At 39.2% G+C, this 24,842-nt stretch overlaps 1 protein-coding gene across 7 annotated transcripts in view; it reads right to left on the reverse strand.

Annotated features, from left to right (window-relative positions):
* The window catches only part of ARB2A (ARB2 cotranscriptional regulator A), a 207,503-nt gene that overhangs the window by 163,101 nt on the left and 19,560 nt on the right, over positions 1-24,842 (reverse strand). For all 7 annotated transcript variants that reach the window (XM_083577048.1, XM_083577051.1, XM_083577053.1 and 4 more), the window contains 2 exons: positions 22,078-22,143; positions 13,518-13,709 (listed from right to left, as the gene is read on the reverse strand). In XM_083577048.1, the coding sequence (XP_083433174.1) occupies positions 13,518-13,709; positions 22,078-22,143 (258 nt within the window). The remainder of the gene's footprint in view (positions 1-13,517; positions 13,710-22,077; positions 22,144-24,842) is intronic.

The following is a 24,842-nucleotide window of genomic DNA, read 5'->3' on the forward strand; positions in this document are numbered from 1 at the left end:
CTGCATATGTCCTTTAATTAGTCCTCTCTCGCCTCCTACACCCACAGTTCTAAATTAAATTATTTTCAGATTACATGATCTACTTACCAGAGACTCATGGGAAATACAGTCAGAAGATAAATACACAGTGCAAGATATAAAACAAACAATAGGCCTAGCTGAACATGGAAATAGACATTATGTGAAAGTCATCTGGTTAAAAATATATATGATAGATTTGCCTATTTAATCAAACAGGCATGAGAAATTTAACATTTATGAAGGTGCATGAGTCAACATTGGAAAGCAATGCTTCCAATATCTGAATTAGCCTATTTCAATAATTATAGCTACTAAATGTTTTATTCTGCATAGGACACTCATTAATATATATTTTAAATATAATAAACATAAGCTACCAGTTAAAATCTAAGTCTACAACCACTTATTAACTCTTGAAAATTAATCCTATATGCTCCCAATGTCAACAGAATGTGAGTAAAGAAGACATTCTAATTTCATCCTTGCAGTTACAACTGCAATATTTGCTCTCATTTTTTCTTCACAATTTTAATCTTTGGTTGTGCTATTAACATCTTGTGTTCATTATTTATTTCATTGTGAGACTCTTCAAGTTCTCATTTGGGGTAGAAAGTTGGCATATAAATTTTAAAACAAAAACATTTGATAGATGGATTTACTACATAAGCTACCACGATCAAATATTTGAAATAGTACATCTTTGATCTTGCATATCAGACACGCTGATTGAGGAGGCCCGGAGCTGTGCAACATCTCCACATCGTGCACACACGCACTGTGTTGTGCGTCCCCCGCAGTGTGCATGTGTGACACAAGCAAGCCCTGTGGTGTGTGTGTGCTGCTGCCTCAGAACGGGGTGGGGGGGTGGGGCTTCGTTGAAAATTTGGGGGGAGCTTTGCCCCCCCACTTGGCGCCAGTGTTGCATATTATCTCACATTGCATTGGACCAAGACTTCATCTATCAATGATGGAAAGACTCCTTCCACACATGGTAGAACTTTGCTCCAGTGGAAAGATCTCACTGGCAGAAGGGAAGCAGCTTTTTCTAGTCCCCCCCCCCCCCCAGCACTAGATAAGTGTACTTTAGATTAGTCTTCGTCATGTTTCTCCTGATAAGTGTTGGAATTCAAAAGACAAACCCAATGTCTGAAAGTCAACAGATCTCACTAAAGAAAACATTTTTCTGTTTGCAATTTTTTTTGGTACCTTTGTCAAAGGTTTCTGAAAAAAATATGAACATGTAACAATTTGCACAATATTTAATATTACTGAATATAACACTATTATAAGTAACAAAACTATTTCACTTCAACAGAAAAATAGATTCTCTCATGATGTGAAATTTCAAGCTGTCATCCTCTCATGCATCACCAAGATTCATTTTTTAAATTGTATTTACTGAGTTTTATACACACCTTAGGTAATTCATATATGAGCTACAATAAAACAATAACAAAATAAACCATATATGTGGGAGAGGGTAAGCATTATGATGAGAAAAGCAAGAGAGAGAGGATATAAAGGGAGATCATAGCATGTTATCACATATGTTAAGGATAATTATCAATTCTTTCCTGGAATCTCTGACTGACCAAAAGTAGTTTTCTATAGAGTCCCATGTGTTGAAGGTTGAAAAGTGCTGTGTGATAAAGTTGCATATTCAATAAACTTGTACAATATGGTATAAAATTTGTCTGCTTCTGGTCCTTTTCTTTCAGTTTAAATGTCAGGTTTTCCAACAAGGCCAAATTTCCTTGTACCAAAAACTCAATAAATTACGATGAGATTGTTTCTAATGTTTGGCTATTACCATTCTGGCTGCTACAATGCAAAACATAATTAAGGCTTTCAATAAAATAATTTGCAAAAAACCATCAAAAATAAACAATAACATTATTTGGGAGTTCACCTGTATTTTTGGTTAGTTATTTTACCAATTTCATGGAAAACTTCAGTCCAAAAATTGAATGTTTCCTCACAAGACCACCACATGTGATAGAAAGTTCCTTTTTCACCAGCCATTAGTCTGTGAAACCTGTGTGCTGTGAAATCTGGTGCACCTGGTAAAGGTAAAGGTAAAGGAACCCCTGACCATTAGGTCCAGTCATGACCGACTCCGGGGTTGCGGCGCTCATCTCGCTTTATTGGCCGAGGGAGCCGGCGTACATGTAGCCAGCATGACTTAAGCCGCTTCTGGCAAACCAGAGCAGCGCACGGAAACGCCGTTTACCTTCCTGCTGGAGCGGTACCTATTTATCTACTTGCACTTTGATGTGCTTTCAAACTGCTAGGTTGGCAGGAACAGGGACCGAGCAACGAGAGCTCATCCCGTCGCGGGGATTCATTTCTTCTGTCTTATCTTACTACTTACACATCCACCAAAATTTAAAACAATTTTTAAGTGCTTTTAAGTTTAATAATATATAAAAAGGTTATAAAATGGAAATAACCAAGATATTTCCATGAGCCTGGTAGCATGCTCAGAAACCACATTTTTCTCATTCTGATATGTGAAAAAATGTGCTCATTTGATGTCTAAGTGCCAATATAAAACTATAAAATATTTTGGAATTTCATAATTCAACATTGTGAGAAAATAGCAATTGCACCTGTCATTTGTAAATAGAAAGATTTAGTTTCAAACAAGTTAAGAAATATCATCTAAAATCCATCTACTTATGTGCTCTTACATTATATATACACTGAAACTGGTAGCTCTCCATTCCCCAAGGAACCCTTGAGATTCTTGTTCTCTGAGGTGTTACAGAACTCAAAACTATAGCTCCTGAGGGTTTCTGGTAGAAACCATGACACAGTGATGTGATCCATGTCCCAACTTCAATCAAGGTTCTGCAAATGATAACAGGGGTCGCTTTCTTCATTTGTACAAAATCTTTCTGTTGGATAGCTACAGCCAACAGGAAATTTAGTTTCAAACAAGTTTCAGTGCATAGGTTTGTGCTTTTGTGGTAGTTTAGTGATTGTAGTTAGAAGGTGGCTGTAGTAGAATGCCATGCCTTATGGTTCCGTATTTGAGCCTAATTTTCACTACTGACTATGCTTTTAGGTTTAAGGCCTTGCAGCATGTTCAATATCTTTGTTCAGACATCGTGACTTTTTTAGTACTGTAGCTCTGCCCATCCCCATCACACAACTGCAAAAATAGTTATATGCAATCATAGTTATGACATCCACTCCATTAGCCACCCTTTCCCCATATACGGTCATTTTTTTTTAGTAGAAACACTGCTTTCCTATAAGAAATGTAACCTAAACAATATTTTTTCCCCAAACAGGGAACACATAGCAAATTGCACTGGAAGGGTGATAATGAAAAAGCAACACCATTTATTAATTTTGTATAAGTTATATTCAACCCTAGAGATTCCTTGGAGGGAAAGAACATGTCTGAATTTCACTATACAGTGCCACAGGCAGAAAGTGAGAGAAACTAAACAAGCACATCCTGAAGGGAGAGAAAATGCCTGCAGCAGCAAATGACCTACTACATACCTCACTGGAAATGTTTTGATGTTATAATTTGTTAATTTCAAGAAAAAAGACAATTATCAACAATTACAGTTTGTTCTCATAGAACTATTTAACTTTTTTTAAAAAAAAATGATCAAAAATGACATATTATTATTATTCAAAAGAATGATGAATTTTCAAAAGATTATGAAACCACATAATTTTGCACGAGAACCCCATGCCAAATTTAATCCTTGATTACTTATGGTAGGACGGTTCATGACAGGATTAAAACACTTGAATTTCTGTAATAGAACTATACTCTGCTGCTTATCAGGCAGAAGAATGTTACTGAACTATACATTTAATGGTCTGAATTAGCAAGCACTTCTCCCTGTTGAATTGCAAGGTATTTTAAATAATGACACATGCTTTTAAAAAAATCAACTTTGCTTTGGCAGTTGGATTGAATCATAAATACATTTATATGCCCCTATTAGGGCTGGCATTTGAACAGTTAAAAAGCACATCTTGGTAAACTGACTGGTAAAGTTTTGAAAGAGTATAATAAAAGTATACTAATTACAAAATGACTATCTTCTGGATATTCTGTAGTCCAGCCTCAGAACCTTTATAAAGCATTTTGCCACATCACATAGCACACCATGGCAGATCATCATGCTATATTCTTCTTCACTTTAGCAAATGCAGAGATACTTGTGACCTGTGTAAAATTGTCACCTTTTCTTGATAAATTGTCTAATATATTGGTTTTCAACCAGTGTGCTGTGGCACCCTGGGGTGACCTGAGTGCAGGGGAGCCCCAGGGGGCCGTCCTTTCCTTAACTTGCAGCCCATATCTTCTTGCATTATATCTCTCTCTCTTTCTCTCTGAGGAACATTCCAGGGAACCAGCAGCTTTAACTTGCAGCCCATTTTCTTCCCAAAATATAACAGCAGCAAAAAAAGAAGTGGGGAAACACTTTTGCATGACTGTTTTACTTCTTAAAGTGTTTTAAATTTGTTGTTAGCCGCCCTGAGCGCGGTTTTTGAACCAGGAAGGGCGGGGTATAAATAAAAAAATAGTATTATTTATTTATTATTATTATTAAAATATTTTCCCCACAACAACAACAAATCCTCCCCAGCTTCAATAACTAACAGTTCCTTAGATTTACACAAAGGGCTTTGAAAAACAGCAAAGTAGCATAATGGTATGTGGTTTTCCATTCGTCCCCCTCCCTCATCCTAATCAAATTGTACGCTCCCCGGAGGTCCAGCTTAGCAAATATTTTCCCCTGCCTCACCCGTGTTAAAATGTCATAAATCCTGGGCATTGGGAAGGTCACGGGTTCAGATACAAGGTTCAAGGCCCTAAAATCTACGACTAATCTAGGCTGATTAGTATCCTTTTTGTCCACAAAGAACACTGGACTGCCCCCCACCGCCTTTGATTCTCTTATGAAACCTCTTTTCAGGTTCTTGTCAATAAATTCCCGCAACTCCTGCATTTCCCGGTCCGACATGGCATACAGTTTACCCACTGGCAGCTGAGCCCCTGGGAGTAAGTTGATTTGGCACTCAAAGGTCCTATGGGGGGGTAGTCTATCCGCCTCCTTCTCGCTGAAGACCTCCTGCAAGTCAGCATATTGTGGTGGTACCTCCCCTTTTGGCTCCACAGCCATCCCAGCCACCCTGGCCACGGTCATCCTTGGGTCCCCCCCCTAGACAGTGTTCCAAGCAGTGAGCTGACCCAAAGATGACCGTCCGCTGATGCCATGCCACTACTGGATCATGTAGCGCCAGCCAGCTCATCCCTAATATTATTGGGGGTCCTGCCAGTGTGGCTACGTGAAAGGCAATGGTCTCCGTGTGCCTGGAAACCCTCATTCTCATTGGTGGGGTCTGGTGCGTCACTTCCCCTCCCAAAAGTTCTCTGCCATCAATGGTGGTCACTTGCAAGGGAAAATCCAGGGGCAGCAGGTGCAGTTGGTGCTCCAGAGAGAAGTCTTTGCTGAAGAAATTGCAGGAGCTGCCTGAATCCAGCAGCCCCTTCACCTTAACTGGGTGCCCATTCGGGAGTTCTAGCACCACTTCTTTGGTATAGCTGCCTTGGGGGGGTCTGGCTGGGGCACTTCTATTGGTTGCTGGCCTGGCTGCTGTGCCCGCTGGTTGGCAGCCAAGCGTTGGCGTTTCCCTGCGCCTGCTCCTTTCCCCCCTCCTCCTCACAGCCAGCGGCTCCCACCATCCCTTGCCATGCCTTTCTTTGAGGGCAGACCTTGGCAAAATGTCCTCGCCGTTGGCAGAGAAAACACTTCTTGGTGGTTTTCCAATGCTTTCCCTCCTTCTTGCGACCTTCACTGGAGTTTGAAACCTCGCGCGCGCCATCTATTTCCATTGGCTCAGCCGGCTGGGAAGGCTGCCTCGGTATTTCAGGAATGCGGTAGTCATGGCAACGTTCCCCTCTCCCTTCGCGCTTCTCCTGAGCCCGCGCTTCCTGCCTTGCTCCAATCACAAGCACAGCCTTGGTCAGCTGATCCATCGACTGCGGGCGGGGCGCGCGGGAAAGCTCGTCCTTCACCGTTGGGGATAACCCCTCCTCAAACAACATTTGAATGGGTTCCGAGTCCAGATCCCACCCGAGCCGGTGGATCAGCATCGCAAAACGCGACCAGTAGTCTCTAACTGATTGGCTCCCCTGCTTGCACCCCATCAATTCCTGTCGAGTCACATTTTGCTCCACTTCACTGCAATACATTGTATCCATCGTGTGATAGAATTTCCTAAGGTCCTTCAAGGCAGCATTTTGCGTCGCCATTAGGGGCCTGATCCATTCCCGAGCCCCATCCTGCAGATGCCCGACAATATAGGCCACCCTTTCCCCATCATCAGCAAAGTCATTATGCTGCACTTCCAAAGCGTACTCTATTTCCGTTCGGAACGCATTATAGTCCTGGGGCTTCCCCCCAAACTTGTGTACCAGTCCCGGTACCTTCCTTGCGACTGGGGTGGGTCTGACCTGTGCATCCTGAGTCCGCCTTTCATCCAGCCGCGCCGTCAAGAGAGCCACATGCTGTTCCAAATCTCAGTTCCTCTCCACCAGATTTTGCACTCTAGCTGCTTGCTCCGTGGCGCCGGCTCCTCCGGTTTGGCTCATGGTGCTGCCTGCCTGCCGCTGTGCACAAGCAACGTCAGGGACTGATGGATTGCTGTAATGGTTATATGGGGTTGCTCGTGCGTAAGTTGCCGCCACACTTGGCGAGGTTGCCTGGTTAAACCGTTTCCTGGCTGGACAGCCCTTCACTTCGTGGCTGTTTCAGTCGCTAGCAGAATCCGTCAGTGGGCGTTTCTTGAACTTCTTCCAGCAAAGAAGTTCTTTGACGCCAAGTCTACGCCTACTTTCCCTGCGCGGAAGTCTTCTGCGCAGGGTGGGTGTGGGTAGCGGAGGACCTGTGCTCTCCCCGCTGGTCTCCAGCGAAGAGTCCTGGAGCCCCTCTCCGATTCCCCCATCCGCCCCCCTTTATCCCTGGTGTTACGCTGATTTCCTTCCCCAGCCGATGAGTCCCCTCTCTCCCTGCTGGGCCTTCTCCGGCATCGCTTGGGAGCCTTGCCTCCACTCCTGGCTCCGATGTCAGTTCCCTGACATAGCCCATTAGCAATATCCTGCTCCAGTAAGCAGTCAATCTGCTGTATTTTGCACTAGCTGCAGCTTCCAGACCAACTTCAAAGGCAGCCCCACAAAGAGAAACTGTGGTAATCCAGTCTGGAGAATGGAAATATCAATGAAAAATGGAAGGGAATTAAGAGTGTGTGGCAATTGTAAGAGAAATTCTAAATTCATAACTGTGTAAGCATTTAAAAAGTATACAAAATAAAGCTCAACTCTTTATGAACCATTTGAAAGCACCACGAAAGAGGAACAATCAGTGTTTTATTTATTAAATATTTAGCTTACATATTCACCTAAGCCATATATGGGTTACTATCCCAAACTACAGTCAAGATTTCATTTTTCTTTACATTTCCTTAAAGTGGAAATATTAAATAAATAATTAATGAAGGTTAGGTCTCTTTCATACTAAACCAATTCATACATTATTTATCAGTATTTAGTATTTCCCACACACTGTTTGGAGGCATTTAAATAACCTCCTGAATTTGAAAACCGCAAGCTTCATACCATATGCAGAAGTATGTAAATCTTTTATTTTAAACATGCTACTAGATATTTCAAAAATAATATATGAAAACAGCCTAAATTTGGCTTCTTATTTTCCCTGACTCCAAGCCCTTGCCTTCAACTGCTACAGATTCCATTTGACCTTTATCCGCATGGGTATGTTAAATGTAGATATGTAAAACTGACTGTTAGTGAAAAATTAATTTTTATTTATTCTATATATTTTGTTTAGTTGAATGCTGCTGTATATACAGGAAGGGGAAAGAGGTGGGTTTACTGGCTATAGGAAGAACCATGAGTTGTGACAGTTACTTTATTGTTAAAAAGAAGATACACAGATTTCTGCAGCTAAAAGACAGTAAAAACAGATTAATTCTTAAGAGCTACATTAAATTTAAACTAAAGTAAAAGGTTAAGAAACAAAAGAAATGTAAAGACCTTCCCTGTCTCTAATCTTTTTATTCTTAACCAATACCACTCAAGAATCTTCAACTAATTATTATGTTTTATTGACGGCATCTTTCCCTGGGGAGGTTATTTAAAAAGTTTAACCCCTGAGCAAGTCATGGCTTCTCCTCCCTTTGAAAGTGTCAAGTGCATTGATTATAACTGCAGGAAGTGTTACCTGCTACCCAGAGATTCTCACCCTGCACAATCTTAAACACTGTATCCCTCCCAAAACAGCTTTGATTCAGCAATTCAGGCCTCTTCAGCTGATATTAAAGGCAGAAGCACCACAGAAAAGGGATCAGCAGTTAAAATGAAATACAAAGCGGGGGAGGGACACAGATCTTGGATATGGCAGCACAAAGCTGGAGAAAAGCAGATTTGAAAAAGACATCAGAGTGACTAAAAAAGAACAATATGACAGAAATTAAACATGATTTTTATGCATGGCTTCGAAGCATTTAAACTCATCTCAGCCGCCATTGAAATTCTGATCATACCCAAACCCCAAAGCTTTTGACATACTTTCATAAATCCACACCTCCTCTCTCTCTTGTCTAATCTCCAGAGTCACTGTGAGGTATCCCACAAGTTAAAGTGGTAAAAATGCTGAATTCTAATATCCATATGAGCCCACAGAAAATACCACTTAATTGTCAAAATGAAAAACAGATACAAGAAACATAAAATACTGTAAATATTCACTAGGTGGCATTTTCCAATGCTTAATGGTTAACAGAAAAATGCACCTTTCAAAAAACATATATATCTAGCAAGACTTAATAGTAATTTCTCTAGCTTAATGGAGAAAGTTGCAACAAAATAATGCTACAGATATTATATGACCATAATAATGCTTTATCAGGACACAAAGAAAACACCACCATACATTTAATTCATTTTGTGATCTTCAGAATTAAAATTCTTAGAACGCTGTTAGAATTCAGAAGTAAACAGCCACTGAGATGAGGTTTATACACAACTACACATGAATCATAGAAACAGTGCCCAAACTTCCACAAAGTAATTGGATTTTCAGAACTGCAAGTGGGTTTATTCCAATTCAGTCATGACAGGGCCAGAAGGTAATGATACATCTGCCATGATGCAACAAGCAGACCTGTCTTCTGTCAAGAGTTGAAATCATAAAGGAATAAGCTGTCGTTAACAACCTCTCTCCAAACACTAGAGCTGTCATCTCATTGTTTTCCTTTGCTGGCATGGGGGCTAGGGTGGGCTTATATAGCCTGTCATTCAATATTACTCCAAGCATTTAACCTTCCCTCTCAATTTTCTTTAAGCAATATTTGACTGAACTTAGACAAATTTATGACTAATTACCTACTTATAAAGTTTCTGTATAAAATTCATTTGGATATAAATCCATTCAATCAGATTTTAACAGGCACTATGTATTGCGAATAAATATATAACTACCACACATTTTTATAAAACATATACAGTGGTACCTTGGTTTACGAACTTAATCCGTTTTGGAAGTCCGTTCTTAAACCAAAGCTTTCTTAAACCAAGGCATGCTTTCCCATAGCAGCAGGGGACTCAATTTACAAATGGAACACACTCAACAAGAAGAGAAACATGTTCTTATTCCAAGGCAAAGTTCACAAACCAAAACACCTACTTCCAGGTTTGCTGCATTCTTAATCCAAGTTGTTCATAAACTAAGCTGTTCTTAAACCAAGGTACCACTGTATGTCTATGCTCTCAATATTTCCTATTTTTGTATATGTATGTTTGGGATAAGGAAGGACTTTTTTTCTTACATTCAGTATTTTATTAAACATATTTTCTAAGCTGTTATCATGACCAACTTAATCATATAAAACTTAAAGACAAAAATTCAGAGTTGTTTCAGGCGGGCACAAGAGCTAGCGTATGCAAGTAAGTGTTTTTTTACTTTTTATCTTACATCTCACTTTTAAAAGTCCCCTCAGTTAAAACAACAACAACAACCCATACAGCACCAGGAAATTAAGAGACATACTAATAGAGAAGCATGGGCACAAAACCTTATTGGATAGGGAACTAATTGTGCAGTTCTTGGATTTGGACTCTCAGCCAAAGTGTGAAAATACATGCTAAATGCTTGTTGCAACAAATAAGATATACAATGTCTCAGTACGTCAACTGCATGAGGCATATTTTATTGCATTGCGGACAATATGAACAAGCTAGGGAACTACTGATTAAACCACTATTGGCAAATCGGCTGGGTCAATCTGAAGCCTACTAAATCAAATATCTTCTGGACGATAAGTCCAATGATATCACAATGGCTGTGGCAAGGTTTCCCTCAGTAGTCATACAAATCAAAGATCAACATACCCATGACTAAACAAATAACGCTTCGGTCTTCCTTTCCTGGGGGGTTGTCTGTATGAATCTGTATTTTATTTTGAATCCATGTTATGGGTCATTGGACCACAATAAAGATTATTATTAAATAAGATATACCTCTTCAAGAATCCACCAGAACGACCAATCCCTGGCTCTGAAGCCAAATGTACTTCAAACCTATGAGGCTTTCTGAGAGCAGGGAAGTTTTCACAAGCCCTTCCCAAATCTATGGATAAGACACTGAAATGAATACTTCTACCATACATACATGAAATGCATGTACATATGGGGAATTAAGAGCTTTTATTTGCATGTATCCAATCTAGAGATGGATCTATTAGCCCACCAGAGAGTGTATATTGCAGAAGAATAGGAATAATTTTACCTTCACCTGGTGGGACTGTTAAACACTTTTTGGATGAGAATGAGAAACACTGCTGAAACGAGTATTATTGGCACAGAAATGGAAGCAGGAAGAACTACCAACGAAAGAGGAATAGCAGATGAAACTGATGGACTACGCAGAATCAGATAAGATGACAGGGAGAATTTGAAACCAGCAGGACCAGAATTTCTTGAAAGATTGGAGTAAATATACGAATTATCTGAAAGACAATTATAACCAACAGACTATGCTTGTAGGACTACAAGAAGTTTTGTAAGAACTGTATGAAATATTGCAGAAAAGATTTATGAGAATGGATTTTAAGTTATGGATTATAAAAAGTAATAGTTAGGATAACAAATGTAAGATTAAGAGATGAGGTTTGAAAATCATTAGACATGGTTGATGGAAGTCTCAGGCTAAAATAGCCAAAATGTTGTATAAGATGAGATGAGATGTTCTGTTTGGAAAATATATGTAAAAACTAATAAAAATGTATATTTTTTAAAAAGAGAGAAACAGTGCTGAAACAATTCTCCCCATTTCTGCACTTTTAAAATTTCCTGATCCAGCAATAGACCCTTACGCAGCTGAATAAAGCTTAGACCTTAAATGGCTAACCTGTGACCCTCCAGATGTTGTTGAACTCCAACTCCCATCAGCCCCAGCCAGCATAGCCAATGGTTAGGTATTGGGAATTGTAGTCCAACAACACCTGGAGGGCACTATGTTGGCTGCCCCGAAATCAGAATGATGAAGAAGTTAGAATTTAACTAAAGCAGACCTTTAGTATTTGTTACTTGGAGGAAAAAATGGCAGAACTCTGAAACCTTCATTTTCAACCCCACTGAAGTTGTTTAGGTTCAGCTCACAATAATACTAATTCCCGTAACAATGACTCTCTTTTAAAACAGTTTCTGTAAAAATGAAAATTGGCCTGCATTTTCCCACCCTGTTCAAGGCTTTGAACCATATTTGAAGGCACGTTTCACCCAAAACAGTATAGCCTAGAAAAAGATGTGTAATTTATGAATTTATAAAAACTTATTTTCTCATGGTTTATCATAACCAGAAGCATCAGAAAGTCTTAAAATGAAGACATTCACCGCTTAACCTTTGAACGGAAAACACAGCTTAAATACAACCTGAGTCCACTTTTTCATTGCAAAATTTATTCAGTAGTTCTACAATATGGTCTAATTTGTCATCACCTGCACAACTGTCAGTCACTTTACCATTTACAGTTTTCTTTCCAAACTAAAGCACCCAGGAACCACCCCCCAAAAAAAAATCCCAAGAAAAACAACCGAACATTACAAATTGTGTGGGGGGTTTTTAAAATCCCAGTGTTAATGTAGCAGATCACCTCCCAAGTACAGACCAACCCAAACCTTAAGATCTTTCAAGGATCTCATGCTGGTCATTCTATGCCCAGCAGACTGTCACTTGGTGACAACACAGAAATGAGCTCTCTCAGTGGTAGCACTCACCCTTTGGAATGCCTTTCAACAGGTGGTTCAGGAGGTGGAGATAGTAACCAGTTATAAATGCTTCATAAAGATTCCCTGGACTCTGATTTCTAATTCTTAAACTATTTTTTTCTTTTTGAGCACTGCTCAGTTTTACATATTTTTGTAAAAAAATATGTTTAATCAACTTTTAAAAAATTGTTATATTTTTATATGAAATTCTATTAATTTTTTCCTAATAATGTTTTATATAAAGCACTTAAGAAATTTATTTTCATATTAAGCATTTTATACATTTTATAAATAAATAAATGGGATAGAAATGAGTAAATAAATTCTATGTGGTTTTTTAAAGCAAAATATGAACAGAAGCAGGTAAGTCCCTTCTTCTGACACACCATGGATGGCTTTATTTTGGGACATTTTATCACCCACCAAGACACATTAGAATTCTGCCTGGGGCTGGAAAGGTTACTGTAAAACTGTCTGTGTCAGTTTCTTAGTTTTGATTTAAAAATTAACATATTGGGTAAAATGTTTCCAATGTGTTTTTTCTCCTGACATAACCCACATGACTTTATTTGGGACATTATTACTGCTGCAAGATACATTGGAAGACAGTGGGGTGGGGGAGATTACCTATGTCACACTCCCTTTTTTTGTTTCATGGGAGTATTCCTCTGTGGGTGTGTTAAAAGCTCACACAGCATTATGAAACACTGGAGCATGTTTTGTGTTAAGACTCTGACTTAGTCCAACTAATTTTAATAGGTCCATTTGTATGCTTCATAGAACATCTCTTTCTGTAAGGGTACAAGTTCAAATGCCTTCTAGGATCAACTTCCTGTAATAATAGACAGAACAATTTGTGCTTCAGATGGAGATAAGGAAAACTTCAAGCTGATGAAATTCAACTGAAAATGTCAGTAGTTTTAAAAAGATTTTTGGATTGATTTATCTTCTCCAAAGACCACACGGCAGTTCCTATAACAGTATTCAATGTAAGTAAACAACAACTGTTTCCTCAAATAAAAGAATTATTATGCAAAAGTTTTAGAAATCTAAAGAAAATTGGCAGTTATATACAAGTTTGATGTACATTAAGAAAACAAAATATCATAATATTGTGAAAAATTGTTGAGTATAAAAAACAAACATATTTCAAAAGGCCAAATAAATATCCTACCTCAATAGCTCTTTTAATGTATGGAATCTGAGTGCCACTGTCCAGATCTTCATTTATAATAAGCCTTCTTGCCCACTGTCCTGCTCGAACAACACCGCTACCGTGAATTAAAACCATCAGTTTGTCTGGATTTGTCATTGCATCCTCGCTCATAAAGATAAAACTCCGGGGTTCACCTTCCACGGCATCTACCTAAAATGAAAACAGTGTGTTTATTAACGGCTTATTGAATTATATCAATAAATGAATTATATCAATAAATGAATTATATCAATAAATCTATTCAGACTATCCAACAGCTGCAATTAGCAATTAATTGCTTAGTTAGACCTGGAGTCTGGAAAATAAGTTGCCTACTATACTATCCTCAGTATTCATTACAGGTAGGTAGCCGTGTTGGTCTGTTGTAGTTGAGAGAGAGAGAAAAAAAATCCTTCCGGTAGCACATTAGAGACCAACTAAGTTTGTTATTGGTATGAGCTTTCGTCTGCATGCACACTTCTTCAGATACACCAGTATTCATTGTTAGCAGATCCACTCACAAAGGTGTTAATGCATACTGGCAGAGCAAACCCTACAGGTGGGATTCACCTAATGAGTTCTATCAGTGGAAGCCATGAATGAAGACATACCCCTAAAGTGGGATGAGGGGGGCCAGGAGACCCCCAAAACAGCACACAGTGGGTGTGGGTGTTTCTGTCTGGCAAGCTGAAATGCTTGTACAGATGGAACGTTAATCATAGTACAACACTGATTTCCACCCTAAGTGCTCAAATCGTAATCACTCCCAGTAAGTTTTTCTCTTTGTATGTTTAAAAATATTATGTATGCACCCTAGGTTTCCAGAAAAGGAATACAGAGTGATATTTTTAATCTCACAACAGCCTGTGAGGTAGGTTAGATGATGACTTGTCCAAGGTCGACAAACAGTGACAAACAGAGCAGTTCGTAGTTGAGCAGGGACTACAAACTAAAAGTCGCTTTGTGCTAACTATACCAAAGAACTAACAATTAAATTCAAAATGCCACAGAAGTCACAAACGCAGTTCCACCAGCAGTACAGAATGTCACAACTGCCTCACATATGATGGGCAGCCTTTTTGCATAAAGTTGATCAGGTCATACCTGGGTATTACCCTGCCCACTTCTGGCAGTAATCTGTCCACCCCATCACAGATATCTGCTTTAAAAATACAGTCTGAATGGGCAATCACAACAGTGTTTATTACTCTAGTGGACAATCCCTGCTTGGAGATCAGTAATTGCACCCCATTGGTCCTGTTAACCTTATCTGTAGCCCTTGCTAGTTTATCATGAGGTGTTGGTGACTCAACTATAGAATTGCTCAAGTGGCTCCACTTGTTTATGTCAGGAAGGTCACAGATGCTGATATGGCATCTTCACTCTCTCATGGAGTTTTGTAGGATTATACCTTTTATTCCCTCCTTTGAAACCTCTAGGCAAGATTACATGTAATAAGCCCTATTTTTTTAATAAAAAAATCTCGCCCAGATCCTACCATTTGAAGACTGGATATGTGTGAGCCAACTGAAACTCCGGTCTTGTAACTTAGGGTTGATCAGAACATACATTAGGACATGAATTATAGCGTCTGGCTACCCAGTTGCACCCCTATCTGGGCAGGGATAGCTTAACTTCTGTCATCTATGCTCCGATAACCTCTGCTGGAAACTTCAGTCGGTGCAGAATTCAACATCCAGGTTGCCTACCAGGGCAAGATGGTTTGAGCATATAATGCCAATCCTGGCCTGACTGCACTGGCTGCCAATTAGTTTCTGGGCCCAATTCAAACTGCTGATATTGACCTATAAAGCCTTAAATGGCTCAGGCCACAATACCTCAAGGGCCACCTTTCCTCATATGAACCAACTCAGACCTGTGATCATCAACTGAGGCCCTTCTTCGTGTGCCTCCTCCATGAGATGGCAGGAGGGCAGCGACATGAGAATGGACCTTTTCTGTGGTGGCTCCTCACTTGTGGAATGTTAGCTTCAGGGAGGCCCGCCAGGTGCCTTCATTACAAATATTTAGGTGCCAGGCAAAAACATGCCTCTTCTCTCTAGGCCTCTGGCTAATTAAACAATGTACAGTCTTTTAAACTGTGTGTAGTGGGGTTATTGTTATTGTTTGCTACTATGATATGTGTTTTTGTTTGTTTGCATCTCACTCTCAAAAACATCCTGTGATGCACATAATGAGCGGATGACTTGCCCACAGGCACCAATGAACTTCACAAGTAAGTGTGGATTTTGAATCCTGCTCTCCTGACTCTGCCCACCATATCACACTCTCTCAAGTGTGAGGTATAAGCCCATTAAACAACCATATATTTGCTACATAATACACCATAATTCATCACTTCCAGATGTATGTGTGTGTGTGTGTGTGTACTCACTGGAGCCTTAGTTCTTGCATTGCTAAGAATATCTCATTAATGCTAATGGGCATTAAAGCACCAGCACCTCCAAAACAGCTCAAGCAATCAATGCAAAATGCTGGCATTTGGCAAAATGCTCATATTTAAAGCATTGTTAAGAATGGATTACAGCACTGAATAGGTTATTTCCTTTAAGCAGTAAAAATAATAATAATGCACCACTGTTGTCCAAATAAGTGTTCAGAAGTACACAAGTATCTAGTTTCCAGCATGGGGACATGTTAGATCCACAGTTATTTTCTGGGCCAGTCTGGCCAAATTAGAAACTCCAGTTTCAATTATGTATACTACATTCTACGTGGAATTGCCCTTCAAGACAGTCCAGAAACTTCAGCTGTCCAGAATGAAGTCGGCAGAATTCTGTCAGGGGGTAGATCACAGCACATTACTCTGATCATTTACCAACATGGGTAACTGGCAATTTATTTTCAGGCTCAGCTCAATAGGTTGGCTTGGGGCTGGGATGTCTTCAAATCTCCTTCTCCAATAAGAATCTGCCTGGGTTTTCTACAGAGATTTTCTACAGAGATTTTCAGTGTTCTTTTTTCAAGCTACTTCAAGAGTGTATGAGATCGCTCTGGTGGTTTCCCAACTGTAGTGCTCAGATTATGGAAAGGTTTGCCTAGAAGATTTGCTTGGTGCCTGGCACTGCCTGACTTTTTGACAGACACCTTTATTTGAGTGAGCCTTCTTCTGACTTGCCTTCATTGATGTTTCAACTGCTTTTTAATGTTTCATCGTTTGTTTATATTTATCATTTCATAGTTTCTATCCGTCATTGTTTCACTGTGAGCTGCACTGAATAGACTGTGCTGTAGAGAGGCAATTTAGAAATTATTTAAATAAATCAATAAGCTATGAGCAGGGTATAATGGGAAGGCAGCAGCATTTTCAACATGTCAAACTATAGTGAGAATACAGAGGATGAAGAATCCTGAGGCAGAAGTTCCCATTGGGCCAAGATAAGGACTGTTTGAGCGGACTGGTGACAGTTCACAGAAGATATCTGAGGAAATGCTGTTCTTCTGATGGTGATCAAAAACATCAGGGTCCCAGTGCCAGCAGTTGTAAAACAAAGAAGAAAAGGGGGCTCACGATGCTATGAAGTAAAGTAATGGCCTTTCCATAGCTCTTAACACTAGTTCTGAAGAGTTTCCCTACAAGCAGCCTGAAGACTGGTTACCTATGTGTGAGACTATATATACAGCATCAATTCATAACTGGGGACATAGCTCCAACTTGGAAAGGTCTTCCAAGTACACCTAAGGGCATGGGCAGAATGAAACCCCTAAGAACTTGCTTATATTATGTGTTGCCATTGTCCCATTATTTCCAATATACAGTACTACAGCTTTAGGTAGACCATGGTGTATGTAACGATCAGCTTTATCTGCAAAATTTCCCTGGGCTTTTATAATACATCTGTGAAGTTTTCCTGCTTTGGTCACTTCTCCTGGGGATTGTTCTCAGAACATCAGCCAGTGTTTTTCATTGTAGATGCATGGGGAATTTAGTTCTGGTTACTTCTCACAGCAGGCTACTGAATGCTTTTGTGTAAAAAATCCAGACTATGATCTGTCAAGGCAATTGATGAGAAAGATACTACAAAGTCAGATAAATATAATGTAAGACTAAACTTTCATCAAATGTAGCTCAACTGATTTAGAAACCATGTCTACCATTGATCTGAGACATTAAATTATCTTGTGTTTCAGTTTGTACAATCCAAATTATTTGCAAAAAAATAAGGTAAATTAGAATGTGAATTCCCTGGACTGCAAGTGTTAATATTGCTCTTTATTCCATCTTCAATTCGAAGTGTGTTTGGTTTGGCTGTTAGAAACAAACACATATTTCTCATCCAAGAGTAGCACTCAGACCAATCTCTTATTCATACTTATAAAGGTAAAGGGCCCCTGACAGCTATGTCCAGTCACGGACGACTCTGGGGTTGTGGCTCTCATCTCGCTTTACTGGCCGAGGGAGCCGGCATACAGCTTCCAGGTCATGTGGCTAGCATGACTAAGCCGCTTCTGGCAAACCAGAGCAGTGCACGGAAACGCCGTTTACCTTCCCGCTGGAGCGGTACCTATTTATCTACTTGCACTGCGTGCTTTCGAACTGTTAGGTTGGCAGGAGAAGGGACTGAGCAACAGGAGCTCACCCCGTTGCGGGGATTCGAACCGCTGACCTTCTGATCGGCAAGCCCTAGGCTCTGTGATTCAACCCCATGCGCCACCCGCATCCCCATTCATACGTATATTGCAGCTGATTTAGGTTTTGGTAATGGAAGATTTGGTTAGTTTATTTAGAAATGCCATTTGTTCGTCAGTTTGTTTGTTTAATTTCATTTATATCTCAGCCTTTTCTCCAAGGAGCTCAAGGCAGGGTACATAGTTCTTGCCCTATTATGAGCAAATTTTACTCTCTTTTTCTCAATAGCTACTGCTACAGAACCATTTCCAATATTCTTGGGAGCATGGGCAAGAGGAAAACAAAGCTATGCATTATAAAATACTCAGTTTACATATCTAAATATGGACTAGCCATCATATATTTACCATTCACATTTGGAATCAACCTTTACCAGCTTAATCTTAATTGCATTTGGAAACATTTCTTCAAGCCGATTTGTCTTCAAACTGCTGTAATTCATTAAATGAAGCTTTCACTAAAGGATACACATAAAAAGGTCACACCAGTGTCCAATCACACTTTATTGACAAGTCAACCTAGTATACCATTTATTTCTCATCACACTGAAAATGTACAAAGCAATTTGTATCTTGACAATTCACTGTTTATATCTGCTTCCACTTTTTCCAAAAGATTACATAATTACATTTACGGTCTAGGATTCTTCTTTTATTATATCAATCTAAGTTAGTACTGCTCTTCGTATATAAAGCTTCCAATATTACTTTTTTGACCCAGGAGTATTAATTCATCTTAATGCATACTGACTTTTTATTGGAGAGGACTACTTTCCTACTTTGCACTCTTATTTTTACTAATTGGACATTCCTTATTACCTACTTCCAAGGAAGCCTCCAGTAAAAAACAGAATAAACACAATATAAACACAAGATCTTCGAACAATAAAATAGCATAAAACAACTCAGCTGCAGCCAATATAGTAATTTTTAAATGACCTCACTAATCCTTAATGATTTGGTGCAATGAAAACATCTCTATGCATTAAAAAATGCAATAGGGCCAGCCGTAAAACCTCTCTTTTAAAATAAGTTACATAATGTAGGTATCACTGCAAAGGCCTTGTGCTTTGTCCCTACTGATCTTACAAGTGCAAAAAAGCATGGTTTAGAACAAAGCATTCCCTGAAGATCCTCAGGCACTGAGAGGGCTATACTGCAGAGCAGGGACGTCCAAATCCAAGAGACTGTGATCTACTCACACAATTAAAATCTGGCAGTGATCTACCCCCCTTTTAAGGGAGATATGCCCTGTTTTTTGGGGGGGGTTCAGTTCAATGCTGTTGAGCATCTTTTAGGGAGGAAATATTTGTTAATTTAGGGGCTTAGGTCAAATAAATAAAATAAGGCGTTCATCAAGAGATCGCTAATGAGACCGTCAGCCTCGCTGCAAAAACTCAGACTTTAGCGCTAGCGATCAAGAGGATGGGGCAAGGGGGTGGGGCTGGATGGAGGAGCCAGCGATCTACCATGATCTACCAAAACCTCCCAGGGATCGACCTGTTGGACACCCCTGCTGTAGAGAAAACATTCAACGAATGCAGCCCCACATAAAGTGCCCACAATAGTGGGCAGACTAATGTTCTTTGCGAAGTCAAAACTACTCTGCTCAGATTACTCTTGATTGCAAGAGTATAATCAAGTAAATATAATCCCATATAGATTATACTAGTGGTGAAAGACTTCTGGGAAAGGAAATGGTGGTATTAGCTGTCTATCTGTCAGCTCTCTGCTAAGAGAAGATAATTTTCCGGTGACTGCTAATAGTCAGATAGATGGTCTGACTATTAAATCACTCTGGAGATAAGGGTGATCAGGGAGAAACCTCAAATGCATTGATCAAGGCCATTTTCTGTGATCTGTGTCTAGGAGCTTAGACAGGAACTAAAATGAGCTAGCAAGATGAGGCGCCAACATCGCACCCAAATATGGAAAACTGTTTGAAACTCAAGACTTTTCAAAAAGCAGCTTGTGAAATGCACACGATTTTGCAATTCATGAGAAAGGGTTGGTATTACATGGAATGCAGACGAGTCCTTGTGCAAGTTTAAACTAAGCCAGTAACTCAATGAAAATCTTAAATTTATCCAACAACAACAACAACAATTTGGTTTCTAACCATCTTTCAACAATAATAATTTGATTTATTACCAGCCCTTCACCAGAAAGTTCCAGGGAGCGTCACAAGAATTTAAGCGGGGGGGGACACATTAAAAAGTTTTAAACAAATTACCATCACAGGAAAAGGGAGGGTGGTTCCCAAATATATTTCAAGTGTGAAAAGCCATAGTAAAGAGGTGTGTCTTCAGTGTATGGCAAAAACCCGAAGTAATGTGGGGAGGGAATTCCACAGCCTAGAGGCTGCCACAGAGAATGCCCTCTCCCAGGACACTAGTTCCTGAACTTCTAAGGGTAGTGGAACTACCAAGAGGTCCACTTCTGCCAATCTTAATACTCAATATGGTCTGTAGGACAGGATGCTGTTTTTCAGGACAATGAGACATCACTGACATATGTGAGACTCTCAGGAAGTGAAAGGAGGGGTAAAATAAATAATAATGTGGAAAGGGGGATTCAAAGTGAAGATAATAATTTATGTTTAAATTTAAATTTATATCAATCAGGTATAAATGCTGATGAGGAGGATTGTTCATTTTCTGTCCACGTGTCAACCATAGTTTATTTGTTAAACTCTCAAGCAGGGCTGCTTCCCAAACTGTTTTGTACCAATTGTTTATCGTTGTGCCAGAAAGTTCTTTCCAGTATCTGTTTATATTGTGTCTTGTAGCTTGTAATAAATGCCTTATTAATTCTATATTATGTAAATCCAGATTGTTGTCTTGAAGTACCGGGTATATTTAATAAAGCTAATTCTGGTTTGACTTCCAACTGCTGTTTTGTTAATTTTATTAATTTCTTAGAATAGCAAAACCCAGAAATGCTGGATTTTTGTACATTCCCACCACATGTGGAGATGATTACCAGATGTGGGGCAGCCCCTCCAGCAACATGGTGAGCTGCCATGAGGGATCACTGCCAATTTCCTAGGGATTAGGTGCCACCTATATATGAATTTTCAGGTTCATTTTCTATCGCTTGCTGAAATAAACTTAAGGTGCCAACAATCTTTAAGGGCTAAGATAACTGAAGAATTCAAATGTTAAAAGGTCCATGTATATATATCCCAGGATCAATCCGAAAGACAGATCCCAATGACTGATGGCCACTTTAAGCATTTGGCATCCTGGAAACATTACACATTAAGAGTATGATCTATAGCTTCAGATCAGGCTTCAGAAGTAACATGCAACCTGGCACACATGCATAGAAAATTTGCATAATTTCTATCATCCTTCCACCTCTCTCAGAACAAACTAGTGGGTAAAACTGAGGAAATTATGAAGGCATCTATGTACACATGATCTAGTCAAACAAACTATTTCTGTAACTTAAGACTACACCCAGTTAGTCTGTGAATGTATTTTTTTTAAATCTTTCTTTCCTATCTTTCTCCCAAGTAGTACAGGACAGCATACTCCTCATTATAAAATTGTATCCTCATAACAACCCTGCAAGGTAGGTTTAACTGACACTATAATTGCCTCATGCTTACCCAAGAAGCTTCAAAACCAATACAAACCTGAGTTGTTGTTTTTATATTTAAAAAAACCACCAAAAAGCCCACCTATATTTCTTCAGTATAGGCCCATCTACATCACACAAGTTAATAACAAAATAAAATGTGTCTGAACTGTTCCTAATGCACACACATTATATTTACAACTCACAGCATAGGAAAAACTATGAAATAAAATAAATTATAATTCCTCAGACTGTATTATTGCTATTTCCCAAGATGCTGAAAAAAATCAGGGTATATTTAACTTACCGGTATGTATACTTTTTTCAAATGGCATTCTTCTTCCAGTAGTTCATATACATATTTGGTGATGATCTACAAGAGAACACAGTCATATAATGCTCATATAAGTTGCTCTTTCAAAAATTACAAATTTAAAAAGACAGAAAGCTTGCTTCCCTATGCAAAATATATGTTTTTGTCTAGACATAGAGTATAACTTTCTGGGATTTCACATTGTGTTGTTGTGTAAATTATTAGTCTGGAAATTAATGATAAAGACCATTTCATATATAATACATACCCAGAGATACAAGAATAGCATTTGCTAAGAACTACTTTCAAATCAGCTTCAATAAGCAACTCTCCTAAAACAATCTCCCTTTGTCACTGCACATCCAGTTCATGAGCCACACTGACAGCAGATCTTTATTCACCCTTTATTCACTGAACAGAGAAGGAACAGGTCAAAGGTGGCCTAAACAGAAAAAGAGATCTACCCTGCCTTCTCTTGGTGGAAGGGGGAGAACGACTGACTTTGTATTTTCTGAGGAGAGCACAAGATGAAGTTAAGCAAGCTCTTTTGAAGATTTGTTAAGAAGTTTGCTTCGGTCACAAATATCCAAATTTACAGAACAGATATGATACTTCATATTATAAGCTAATACTGCATTTTTCAAAAAACAACAAACTGAAAAAGTATAAGATGAATATTGTAGATGACTAACTCCTGAATTAGTTTGAGCACTACCTTGAGAGACTGTAAGCAAATGCAGAAGATAAAAAATGTTCCAATATGCATATTACTAGATTTTGTTCATGGAAACAGAAGCTAGCAAATGAAGTTCAAGAAAACCACTTTGGCTACCTTTCTAAGCACATTTTATTATAATTGTTCCATTAAAATTACTGAGAATCACACCTAAGAAGCCCAGGTTCAGCTTTTATATGCAAGATGTACAGAACAAAACTGAATTCCCAGATAATATCTATAATATACTCAATATAGGATTCCAAATGCCTTAAATGGAGATCTCTTAAATCTAGGTCACTAAATTTATCATCATCATCAAACCTTTATTGCATTAGCATACAGCCATAGCAGGATAAGACAAAAATGCTAGAGAGAAGCAACCTAACAAGATTCAAACGATATTACTGGCATTGTGACATTTAAAATTACCCTAAAACAATAATGTAAAAATTTAGTTGCCAGCGCCGGGAATCTAAAATGCGGATGTATATAAAACATATAATGGCCCCAAAATAGGCTCGGCACATTAGGTTAAAAAGGTAATACAAAGAATTAAAACAGGTCCAGGTCTGGGACACACTACCCAGTCAGTGTAGCCCTGAGTTTCAAAGCCTGCACTATAAAGATTGCCACCCCACGTGAAATTTGGGGATTTGCATCCACAAGAAGCGATTTCAAACAGTCTTCCTTAGATGTGATGGTGGGCGGGATCAAGAGGAGGAGCTTAGTTCTTATTAGCTCATAAATAGGGCAGTAGAAAAAGAAATGTATGAAGTCCTCTACTTCATTCATTGTGCATGGACATAAACGCTGAGTAATGAGGGTCTTAAAGTAAATCCCCTGCGAGAAGGCCGTGGGTATAGAATGGAAACGGGCCATGGTAAACGCTCTTCTCAAATTGGGCTCCGTCAAGTCTATCAAGTAGTTGGCCAGTGATCTTACCACTTTCACTTTAGGGAGCCACTTGGAGAGGCGAGCTGTGGCGGACTGTGCCCGGTCCATGGCCTCGTCTCTTGTAAGAATCCAGGCCCGGATATTATGATAGTCCCAAGATGACAGCGTGTCAAGATCTGGGAGGGAGTAGCGTGCCGTGATAATCTCCATGGCCTTGGACCATTTGTTGTTATGAGCACAAGTTAAAAAGGCTTGCCTGGCTAGTAGGGAGGCTGGGGCATTGATTAATTTACAATAAAAACTGATTATTCTAATGTGGGCTCTCGCAACAATAGAGGGGAGGCCCAGTTCTGTTCTTAACTGTGCAGCAACCGAGCCCTTGGGGAGGCCCAGTAACTTTCGTGCAAAACTAAATTTAATTATCACATAGATAAGGTCCTTAATCTATGGAGGAAAATACAGTGAAAGAATTATGGACCAGTGAAAACCATAAGATTTTCTTTTTAAAAATCCCCACTTACTTTAAATTTGCAAAGGGAACCTAAACAAATCAAGTTCCTAAGTAATTACAATTGAAAATTAAATCAAGGGCATCAAATCCAAACACAGTACACTCCTCAGGTGTTATACCAAGACAGCTGAACTTTTAAAGCACTATCATTTGAAAAAGAAAAGAAAAAGATTAGATTTTCCTAGCACCAGCTCACAAGCCCCAATTATTATTATTATTTTCATTTATGAATCACATTCCATGAGTAATTTACAATATCCTGAAGCAATTTGCAATACCGCTGTCCCAATGGGGGTGACCAAGTAAACTAGTGGGCTAAGTTCCAGATCAAGGTGACAAATTGCTACCCTACAGACATTTCTACACACATTTCTTTGAAGAAAAAAATGCATGTTCAGGATTACAGCCCAAGAATATATAACAAGCCATTGTTACCTTTTGCAAATAATTGATGCAAATTAGATTGCAAAAGCTTCACAGTATTAGTAGACAGATCAGTCTTTCAGTCTCTACAGCAAATCTGAACAAGAATTTGACTGTGAGCAGTGAGTTGATTTAAGACATGTTTATCCCAAAGCAGCATGTTAGAAACATGCAACCGATGTAATTTTACCCCTAGGGCCTAACTGTTTATGG

The sequence above is a fragment of the Podarcis filfolensis genome (genome assembly GCF_964270895.1).
Source record: "Podarcis filfolensis genome assembly, chromosome: 11".
NCBI classification, from domain to species: domain Eukaryota; kingdom Metazoa; phylum Chordata; class Lepidosauria; order Squamata; family Lacertidae; genus Podarcis; species Podarcis filfolensis.